This window comes from Nicotiana tomentosiformis, chromosome 8, assembly GCF_000390325.3.
Source record: "Nicotiana tomentosiformis chromosome 8, ASM39032v3, whole genome shotgun sequence".
Taxonomy (NCBI): domain Eukaryota; kingdom Viridiplantae; phylum Streptophyta; class Magnoliopsida; order Solanales; family Solanaceae; genus Nicotiana; species Nicotiana tomentosiformis.
The window spans coordinates 96,422,643-96,434,324 of record NC_090819.1 but is presented as its reverse complement, the minus strand read 5'-3'; the positions used below and the strand labels follow the sequence as shown (position 1 = coordinate 96,434,324).

The 11,682-nt window shown below is 37.6% G+C and overlaps 1 protein-coding gene across 1 annotated transcript; it reads left to right on the top strand.

Annotated features, from left to right (window-relative positions):
* The first annotated feature begins 319 nt into the window (after positions 1-319).
* On the top strand, positions 320-10,894 carry LOC104092519 (ATP-dependent zinc metalloprotease FTSH 4, mitochondrial). Its single transcript, XM_009598128.4, has 7 exons — positions 320-567; positions 1,149-1,236; positions 2,706-2,969; positions 3,119-3,364; positions 3,459-3,583; positions 8,521-8,997; positions 9,572-10,894. Exons 1-7 carry the CDS (start codon positions 541-543, stop codon positions 10,505-10,507), a joined length of 2,163 nt encoding a protein of 720 aa, XP_009596423.1. The 5' UTR covers positions 320-540; the 3' UTR covers positions 10,508-10,894.
* Positions 10,895-11,682: the final 788 nt, after the last annotated feature.

Sequence of the window (11,682 nt, the reverse complement as noted above, 5' to 3'; positions counted from 1 at the left end):
GGGTATAAGTCACTTTTCATGTTTTTTTTTTTTAAAAGTAAAATATATTTTGAAAATGATGTCCAAACATATTTTTATCTTCAAACCAAACTTCACCCAAATCAAATTTTTTAAAACAAATTTAAAAATTTGTGGATGCAATAAATTGTAGACGAGTAGGGGTGCTCTTTGACGCACGGTGTACAAGTTAGCACCATTACCCACTCCAAATACAATCTTCTCTTCTACCCTTCCTGAGATATTTCCAATTACTTTAGTACTCATTTCTTTTCCCATCCCAAAAATTTGTCCATTTACTTATTTTTTATATTTTTTATTAACCACTAGCAATAAATATTTAAAGTATTTCTCTGGCAAGAAAAAAAAAATCAACCTCCCCTTTCCTCTGTCTCTCTCCATTTTCGATCACCCGAAAAAATTTCATAATAATCGCAGTAGAAGACCAAGAAACTAGATAACAAAGAAGAGGAGGAAGGTTTTGAGAGAAAGGTGAAAAGGGGTTTAAGAAAAGATCAAATCTGTATAGCTCAGCTCTTAGCTATGGCTTTAATGCGCCTTCTCAAACAGGTCACTTCTTTCACGCTTAGCTCAAGATTTTTTCTCAAAGATTTAATCTTTGTTTCATATCTTTGATGGGTTTTATTTGATTTTTATTGGTTTTGTTAATAATTGGAGATTTATTGTTCTGCTGGGTCATAAAAACCCTAATCTTGGTACATTTATAGGTTCCCTTGTAGTCAAGAATTGGATTTTTGGGAGTCATTAGCTCTTCTTAAATTGGGGTTGCTCTTTTTCTTTCCCTTTAGTTATAGGGTATTAACTTTCAACTATGATATTTTTGAGGCTAAAGCTTGTGTAGATTAGGTCATGATTGGATTTTTATGTGTAAAATTAGCTTATCTTGCTCCATATGATAGCTTTACATATATCCATGTTACGCACTTACTATGTTGGTTCAGAATCAGTGCAAGTTAAAGAAAAAAAGAGATCTTTCCTCAGCTGCTTAAATTGTAAAAGTAGTGTGCTGTAGTTTTTTTTTCCTTGCACTGCTTGTTTTCTTTACAAAGGTTTGCGTATCTTCGTCTTGGTATGATGGTTTTTTCCTTGCTCTCTTCATTTATGCATTGAATTGTACTTTTGTTATACAGGTTGAAAGGCAGCAATCTCAACTAAGGCAGCTAAACTATTTGCTCAATAGAACCTACCTTACCTCTGGAAAGGCGATAGGAGGTGGAGGTATGTCCTAAACATTTTTGTACTCATGAAGTGGAGGCGTGTTTCTTCTTTTTTTTCCCCTTTTTTGTAGATATATTAGTGGTTGATGGTTGAGAAATAAAAAAAATGGAATGGTTGAGTTCATGGAATTATTACTTGTTGTGTGTATATATTTTTTTTTCTTTTTTGTAGATATATTAGTGGTTGATGGTTGAGAAATAAAAAAAATGGAGTGGTTGAGTTCATGGAATTATTACTTGTTGTGTGTATATATTTTTAGCTAGATGTTTGTTGTATCAAAAAATCGGGCCTCTATATTTTTTTAGACTGAACTATACATACCTACAATGTATGGAACACCATAAGTAATGCTGGTAACTTTTGCCCCCTCTTTTCTCACCCTCTACGTCATGCTAGATTGGGTTCTACTAACGATTTAGGCAAAACTAATCAAAAAAGAGGTTTTATCTTTTACATTCAAAATTGGTATACATTTAAAAAAAATAATACCAAAGTGAACAGTACTGTTTCCAAATAATAGTCTTCAACGGAACTTGAGAATAGCAGATCTAGAATTTTGCTGCAATACACAAATAGACCATTGTAGAATATGAAATAGAGCAGACAGCAATTGAGGTCAAGAAGTGAGCAACTTTAATAATGAAGATATAATTGACAATGTTGGGTAGGTAGAAGAGTGGGATAGGAGATGTGGGTAACGTGCGTGTGAAAGGGATATAAGATTTTGTTATGATGGGAATAATATTTACCTTATTTCAACCTGTCTAAACTGCTTTGAGATAAAGAATTCTCGCAGTTCATACTTATTTAAAAAGTAATAATTGGTGCTGCATAATATTTCACAATTAAGATTTCTGGTGAAATCTCTCTATGGTGTCGGCCTCCTCTTTTGTGTTTGCTGAGAAGAACACAAAAGTTTACTTGAAATCGTTATGATATGAAAATGGATAACGTCTTTGGTACATAAGTTTCATGGTGTTGGCGCTGCCTAAATTGCCTTCATAAGATCTTTTTTGTGCTTACAAGAGAAAGTTTAAACCCAATTTGTGAGTAATATGACTTTCTAATATGAAACTTGTTATCTCCTAGGTTCTGTGCAATATATTTGTTAGTATGTTTCCTAGTCTTGTGAACGTTTGAGCAGATATGAGAGCTTATCACCTAATATGTTAAGCCTCTGCATCTTTTGGCAAATTGCAGACAACTAGCTGACATTAAGACCTTCTGACAGCTTGTTGGTAGAGTAAAATGTACATTGAACATGCAAGTAAAATGTTTAAATTCCGAAAGACGCTTCTGGCTTCTTCTGGTTGCTTCACCTTTTCTCAATGTTTGGCTTGACCTTTTGCTTCATGTTATATTAAGAGATGTACAGTTATGCAATAAATGTTCTTTCGAAAGTATAATTACCTTACTTTTATCTGGGCAAAGCATGTTGTAATCCTCCAGCGTGTCCCTTCTTTGTGCAGTACATGGAGCTGCAAGAACCAAGGGAAGGTTTCGATCAAGTTATGTGGGCAGCCTGGCCCGCCGAGTACGTGATACAGAAGAAGCTACTGATGCGGCGTATCTCAGAGAGCTATATCATAAGAACGATCCAGAGGCAGTCATAAGGTTGTTTGAAGGTCAACCTTCACTTCATTCTAATCCAGCAGCACTCTCGGAGTATGTTAAGGCGCTGGTTAAGGTTGATAGACTAGATGAAAGTGAGCTGCTCCGGACATTGCAGAGAGGTGAGACCTTATAAGAAAGTTTGTCTCTCATTAGCTTGGGCTGTCAATTTGGCTTGGCATTGAGAGTTTGTTTTCTTACATACTCGATACTAAGGCTTTTGATAAGTTGGTAGTAGGTTCTAATTTGTGTCTGACTAGAGGTCTTTCAGGGATTGGTGGTACTGCTAGCTCTCATGCGGAAGAAGCAAATTTAGGAGCTCTGTCAGCTTTTAGGAATGTTGGGAAAGCTATGAAGGATGGCGTTCTTGGTACTTCCAGTGCTCCTATACATATGGTGGCTGTTGAAGGGGCTCATTTCAAAGAACAGTTATGGCGTACATTCCGTGCTCTTGGTTTGGCCTTTCTCTTGATTTCAGGTGTTGGTGCGCTCATTGAAGATAGAGGAATCAGCAAAGGTATAGAAGCTCTGAAATTTTTACTGGTTTTTCTTCAGGTGAATTTGATTGTAAGTAGAAGTTCTTTTTTTGTTAATGATGTTTACTGCCTCAGGACTTGGTCTAAATGAGGAAGTGCAGCCGACTATGGAAACCAATACAAAATTTGCTGATGTGAAGGGTGTTGATGAGGCGAAAGGGGAGCTGGAAGAGATTGTGCACTATCTTCGAGACCCTAAGGTGAGTTAATATGGGAGGTATTTGCAATAACCACTAATGCATGTATTCTCCTGTTGGCATGAAAATTAAATCCTAAATTTTATCTTTTGTGTCAAAGACCATGTAAGTGAGCAAAGATAATACTGAATGGCATGAGATTGCTCTGACATTACATATGAGATTTTATTCATGGAGGAACGATAATCGATATTTATCTTTTCTGACTGTGTTTTCGCTAGATCTGTTTTAACTTAATCTGCTCCTTCTTCCCAACAAAAGTTCAATGAAAGAGAGCAAAGGAAGATGGAATTGACCTGAGAATCTGACAGGGATACATGTAACCTGAGAACATCAGTTATGTTTTGCTAGTTATATGTACCGACTTTACATATTCCCTTTTCTTAATTAAAAAAAATAGGGAAGTTGGCAGCAAGCGCTTCCTCCTTTGTGTCAGGAAAACATTCTGAAAAGTTTATTATTTGTTGATTATATCCACACTATGTTAGGTATTGAGGCAAGAAAGGCAAGGATAGAAGGAGGACCGACAATACCATTATATGGGCTATTTCTCTTGGGTTCATAAGTAGCCTCTGATCCTTCAATTCTTCATTTGGATTTCCACATGCTTGAATACTGAAGATTTTGGTTATCTGAAAAGGCTCCTAATTCTGAACAAAACAAGTTTACAATTGGTTAGTTGTGAAATCGGGGTATCCTTCCAATATTCAAAGATCCATGTTCCGAATCATGTGTTCTTTTATTTTTATGACCGATAAATCCCGGTGAGTTAGCTGGCCCACATGTTCGAAACTCGGGGGAGTATGCCGTCATAACATACACATCATCGAGGCTTGTATCGAAATATATGGTAGGACTCCTCTTGTGCGGCTAGCTGCTTAGATTTATGGTTCTGTAGTGAACCAAAGATTTGGTGCATTATACGTTTGGAAAATCAGTTACCTTGCTCTATAGGCTGAATCTGGTAAACCTATTCCACTCTCATTTGACTACCAGTAATTCAGTTATGTAAAACTGTTAGGAGCGGCGAGACTACAAATTAGCCAGGGGATTTGCTAGTACCAGACTTTCCCTTTGGCTGCAAGGAAGAGAAAAATTAAAGAGACGTGAGAGGGTCACCGGCTTGGCTGACCCTATATTATGATAAAATGGAGGCAACTCATAGAACATCCTTGCTGCCGATAGGGCTGGGGAAGTTGACGAACAAACCTAATGAGGATAGAACAAGAAGCGAAGTATCTAACAGGTTCTTAAGCTGCTAATTCTGTTGTTGCTAATCGTGGCGTCCAAGGGTTTGGCCTAGTGGTCGATACATTTGGAATGGACCGTGAGAGACTAGGGTTCAAATCCTAGCAAAGTAAAAACACGCCAGATGGAATGCTTTCCATCTGTCTAAGCCTTGGATAGAGTAAGCTGGTACTTGCGTTGGTGGGAGATAGCGGGTAGTCCGGTTAATTAGTTGAGGTGTGCGCAAAACTGGCCCAGACCACTGCCATTTAAAGAAAATAGTTGTAGCCGAGTGTGGGTTGGTAGCTTCAGTTAATTAGAGTGAAGTATTTGATACTGTCCTATCTGCTTGGGAGTTGAACGAGTTGGGACTGCCACATAGGTTAGCCTCATGAGGACTCGGGTGAAAGTTAGATTAATTGGTTAGTTTGGCAGTTTTGTTAGTTTTTTTTTCATGAAAAGCTAATTAAAACCAAAAAACCAGCATGACCAATCCAGTGTTTTAAAAAGCGATCGCTTCGTCGCTTTAAGCAAGAAGCGACGCGAAGCGATGGCTGCTCGCTTTTCCATGCCTGAGGCGACTCGACCAGATGAAGCGCTCGCTTCAGTCGAAGAAGCGCGAAGCGACGAAGCGATTGTGAAGCGCAGAAGCGCTCGCTTCTGTTCAGATGGTTCCTTTTTTTTTAAAAAAAAGTTTGGGTCTGTTTTTTTATTATACAAAACAGACCCCTAAGACCAAATTGACCATTTCTCTCTTCTTCCCAAATTGATCGACCATTGCTGCTGCTAGGGTTTCAACTTCCTCCAGGTAATTTTTCTTCTTCTCCTTTTTTTCTTTCTTCTTCCTTCTTTCTTCTTCTTGTTCCCATCCAGCGTCTGCTAAGGTATTTTATCTTTTTTTCTTTGTTCTTCCTTCTTTCTTCCTTCTTCTTCTTCTCTTCTTTTTTTCACTTTTTCTCGTCCAGCGTCTGCACAGCTAGGGCAGGCGATGGTTTTCTTTTTTCCCCCCCTTTTATTCTTCTTATTTATTAATTTTAATATGTATTTTAGTTTATAAAATTAATTATTATATATATATGTTATATTTTTCAGTTTATTTGATTTTTTTAATGTGTATTTCAGTTTATAAAATTAATTATCATATATATGTTATATTTTCAGTTTATTTGATTAATTTTATATGTATTTCAGTTTAGAAAATTAATTATTATATATATATATATATATATATATATATATATATATATATATATATATATATGTTATATTTTAGTTTATTTGATTTTTTTTAATGTGTATGTCAGTTTATAAAATTAATTATTATATATATTATAGTAGCTTTGATTTCGCTTGTCCTATGGTTTGTGGAGGATTTGGTGGTACCTACTTTTAAGTTTTTAAATTGAACTTTTTGATTATTTATGTTGTGTCTTTGCAAGGTTTACATTATGTTTTTTAAGAATTGCGCTTCACTTCAATGAAGCGTGCGCTTCGCTTTGCGCGCGCTTCGCTTTTGAAGCGAGGCGAGCCCCTATCGCTTTTTTGCGCTTCTCGCTCTCAAAAACACTGGACCAATCTTACTGATCAGGACCTACCTAATTCAAACTAACTAGCAATCATGATCACATCTCTTCTGGTAGATTTCGCTTGTCAGTGCGGCAGTGCCCCTATGGAGTAAAAGAGGAGATAAACTTAATATTTTGAAAGGCTTTCCAACCTCTTCAATTCACCTTTCTTTAACTTCTCTGGAATGAAAGTTAGTAACTATTCTGATTTTTGCTCATGTTGCAATTTGCATCATACCAAAGTTTTTGAGCTATTGGCTAATATATGACTTTCTACTTTGGTTGGTAATTTGATTATGACTTAATTTTGCATCCTTGCTGCTGATAGGGCTGGGGAAGTTGACGAACAAACCTAATGAGGGTAGAACAAGAAGCGAAGTATTTAACAGGTTCTTAAACTGCTTATTCTGCTTAAATAGTTGTTGCTAATCGTGGCGTCCAAGGGTTTGGCCTAGTGGTCAATACATTTGGAATGGACCGTGAGAGACTAGGGTTCAAAGATGAATGCTTTCCATCTGTCTAAGCCTTGGTGGATAGAGTAAGCTGGTACTTGCATTGGTGGGAGATAGCGGGTAGTCTGGTTAATTAGTTGAGGTGTGCGCAAAACTGGCCCAGACCACTGCCATTTAAAGAGAATAGTTGTAGCCGAGAGTGGGTTGGCAGCTTCAGTTAATTAGAGTGAAGTATTTGATACTGTCCTATCTGCTTGGGAGTTGAACGAGTTGGGACTGCCACATAGGTTAGCCTCATGAGGACTCGGGTGAAAGTTAGATTAATTGGTTAGTTTGGCAGTTTTGTTAGCTTTTTTTTAATGAAAAGCTAATTAAAACCAAAAAACCAGCATGACCAATCTTACTGATCAGGACCTACCTTATTCAAACTAACTAGCAATCATGATCACATCTCTGCTGGTAGATTTTGCTTGTCAGTGCGGCAGTACCCCTATGGAGTAAAAGAGTTGATAAACTTAGTATTTTGAAAGGCTTTCCAACCTCTTCTCACCTTTCTTTAACTTCTCTGGAATGAAAGTTAGTAACTATTCTGATTTTTGCTCATGTTGCAATTTGCATAATACCAAAGTTTTTGAGCTATTGGCTAATATATGACTTTCTAATTTGGTTGGTAATTTGATTACGACGTAATTTTGCATCCTTGCTGCTGATAGGGCTGGGGAAGTTGACGAACAAACCTAATGAGGGTAGAACAAGAAGCAAAGTATCTAACAGGTTCTTAAGCTGCTAATTCTGCTTAAATAGTTGTTGTCAATCGTGGCGTCCAAGGGTGTGGTCTAGTGGTCAATACATTTGGAATGGACAGTGAGAGACTAGGGTTCAAATCCTAGCAAAGTAAAACACGCCAAATGAATGCTTTCCATCTGTCTAAGCCATGGGGGATAGAGTAAGCTGGTACTTGCGTTGGTGGGAAATAGCGGGTAGTCCGGTTAATTAGTTGAGGTGTGCGCAAAACTGGCCTAGACCACTGCCATTTTAAGAAAATAGTTGTAGCCAAGTGTGGGTTGGTAGCTTCAGTTAATTAGAGTGAAGTATTTGATACTGTCTTATCTGCTTGGGAGTTGAACGAGTTGGGACTGTCACATAGGTTAGCCTCATGAGGACTCGGGTGAAAGTTAGATTAATTGGTTAGTTTGGCAGTTTTGTTAGCTTTTTTTTTTAATGAGAAGCTAATTAAAACCAAAAAAACCAGCATGACCAATCTTACTGATCAGGACCTACCTAATTTAAACTACCTAGCAAGCATGATCACATCTCTGCTGGTAGATTTCGCTTGTCAGTGCGGCAGTGCCCCTATGGAGTAAAAGAGGAGATAAACTTAGTATTTTGAAAGGCTTTCCAACCTCTCCAATTCACCTTTCTTTAACTTCTCTGGAATGAAAGTTAGTAACTATTCTGATTTTTGCTCATGTTGCAATTTGCATCATACCAAAGTTTTTGAGCTGTTGGCTAATATATGACTTTCTACTTTGGTTGGTAATTTGATTATGACTTAATTTTGCGACATCTTATTAAATCTTACTGTGTTTAATTTTTTCTGTTTACCATCGTCGTTTTTGCTCGGTCTTGATGATTTGTTTTTTCTATGACGTGAGGCAGTTGTTTTACAATTGCTTATTTTGACATTTTGTTGCAGCGATTCACTCGTCTTGGTGGCAAGCTCCCAAAGGGTGTGTTACTTGTTGGTCCACCTGGAACTGGTAAGACCATGTTGGCAAGAGCCATAGCAGGAGAAGCTGGGGTTCCCTTTTTCTCATGCAGTGGTAGTGAATTTGAAGAAATGTTTGTTGGTGTTGGAGCCCGGAGAGTAAGAGACCTTTTTGCAGCTGCTAAGAAACGATCACCGTGCATTATATTCATTGATGAAATTGATGCCATTGGAGGTAGCCGTAACCCAAAGGACCAGCAATATATGAGGATGACTTTGAATCAGTTGCTTGTTGAGCTGGATGGTTTCAAACAGAACGATGGAATCATTGTGATTGCTGCCACTAACTTTCCTGAGTCATTGGATAAGGCACTGGTGAGACCTGGACGTTTTGATCGCAACATTGTTGTCCCAAATCCTGATGTTGAAGGTCGGAAGCAGATTCTGGAATCTCACATGTCAAAGGTATTTTTTCTTAATACTGGGGCATCTATGGTGACCCTGCAGTTTCCAGGTCATTGTTCTCATGAACTATTAGTAGCGATCCGAAGCTATCGTAATGCTTGTTTAATAGCTGATAGGTTTTCCTTATGTCTATATCTCTTTTAGCAAGTTATACTAGAAATTCATTATGCACGTGCACTTAGCCTTTCTTCCTTTTTCTCTATTGGTGAATCTATTTTTTATTGACCTGTACTGTGAAACAAGCTTGCAAGATGCCTACTGAAATTAGTGTCCTGTTACACTTTAAATTTCCCTACTTGTAAAGGTCTCCCACTATAGGTGTCTTCCCTTGTGGCATTTTTTACCTCTCACATTTTACTTGGACATGGTTTGTGAGCGGCTACTGTTTATTTATGTGGTGTTAAGTCTCCTTTTGTTGTACACTTGCTAAAATAAAAACTTTGTTGCTATATCAGCCTCAAATACATTCCACCACGCGTGGTTTATCTTGACCATCTTTCTCTTCTGGATAGCTAACTTCAGATGCAACTGCAATTTTAAAGTGTTTTATTTAGCATCATTTCCTATCTGGCAGGTAGTTAAAGCCGATGATGCCGACCTTATGATCATTGCTAGAGGGACTCCTGGATTTTCTGGTGCTGACCTTGCCAATTTGGTTAATATTGCTGCTGTGAAGGCCGCGATGGATGGTGCCAAAGCTGTAAGCTTGGCTGATCTAGAGTATGCTAAGGACAAGATCATGATGGGAAGTGAGCGCAAATCAGCTTTCATATCCAAAGAGACGAAAAAGCTTACAGCCTACCATGAAGGCGGCCATGCTCTTGTTGCTATTCATACTGATGGGGCGCTTCCAGTTCACAAGGCAACCATTGTTCCACGTGGAATGGCTCTCGGTATGGTTGCTCAATTGCCTGAGAAGGATGAGACTAGTATGTCCCGTAAGCAGATGCTTGCTCGGCTTGATGTTGCTATGGGTGGGCGAGTCGCTGAAGAGCTCATTTTCGGAGAAAGTGAAGTAACTTCTGGTCCATCCAGCGATCTCCAGCAAGCAACCAATCTCGCCAGGGCCATGGTTACTAAGTGGGGTATGAGCAAAGAAGTTGGGCTCGTCACCCACAACTATGACGATAATGGGAAGAGTATGAGCACTGAAACGAGGCTTCTCATTGAGAAGGAAGTAAGAGAATTGCTTGAAAGGGCTTACAACAATGCGAAAACGATTCTGACCACCCACAACAAAGAGCTTCATGCTCTTGCCAATGCATTACTTGAGCAGGAAACCCTGACCGGAAACCAGATAAAGGCCCTGCTTACCCAGGTCAATTCTCAACAAATACAGCAGCAGAAACCTCAATTAGTTACTGAGGAGAGCACATCACCATCTAATCCAGCTCCTCCGTCAAGTCCAACTGCAGCAGCAGCAGCAGCCGCGGCCGCTGCCGCAGCCGGCGCTGCAGCTGCGGCCACTGCCGCAGCCAAAACCAAAGGCATTGCTCCTGTAGGACCTTAGTATGGTAACTTATTGGTAGTTTTTATCAATCCAATGTGCATATAGGGGATCATTTTCACGCGAGCTTTCCACCCTTTTCATTGTTGAATTGCTATCAAGGAGGTGATTAATGTATGGAGGTGAGTTTAGAGGTCAATGGAAATAGTAAAAAGATAAATTGGCATATTCATGTTGTCAAGTGTATGTCATATAGGCCCCTCCTTTTTTTTTTTTTTTTTTTTTTTTTTTGGTGTTATAAAGCCACTTAGCTGACCTTACAGATCTTAATTTTAATTATCTGCAGACTCATTTACTTGCCAATTTGAGTTGGATATTTATGAGTATATTGTAAAATTTCGCAGTGTCAGAACTTAATAGTTTTCCAATAACGCATTTACTCGTTACCTACTTTTTCTTTTGGCTTTTGGAAAGCCTGTGCGGAAGTCTTGGTATCTTTTGTATTGTGACATGATTATCATTTGAGGAGTAACGTTTTTTTTTCGTTAATGGTTTTTCTAACAGTTTTTTTAGTTGTCTGTAGTCTTTAAAAAACTGATTTATGGTATAAGTTTTAAGTTGTTTTAAATTTGTTAAAAGAAAAAGTTTAAGGAATCAAATCTTAAATCAGCATCAAAATAAGATGCTATTATACTATCAACTTTTTCAAGTTTTTATGTAAACTTTTCACTTTGGTTCATAACATTTATCTTATGTTGCATTTAAAAATTAATTTTCAATGATATATTAACAGTATGATGTGATAATGGACAGATTATCCATTGAAATGATTAATGAGAATAGACTAAAAAGTAGTTTAAAAACTCTATAATTGAGCTGTTCTTAGACGCATTATATTTTATACACCAAACAAGGTCGGAAGGTATTTCATAAAAGGGTTAACTTTACCTTAAAGGGTTGACTGTCAAAATAAAAACATCAATGGTAAAGAAGTTTAACTTAAAAATTGAACTACATAAGAAGAATAATATGAAGTTTATTTGTTGAAAGAAAGAAAATCTATATACGGACATGCATATTATGTGTGTGTGTGTGCATTCGAGCTTCTCATTTGATTTTTGTACTATAATTTTATGCTTTAAAATAAACCTTAGTATGGGATGTAAACTATATATCGAAAATACATAAGCACGTTAATCTTTTTTTAAAGATTGTAACAAAGGTATCGAAAGAACGAT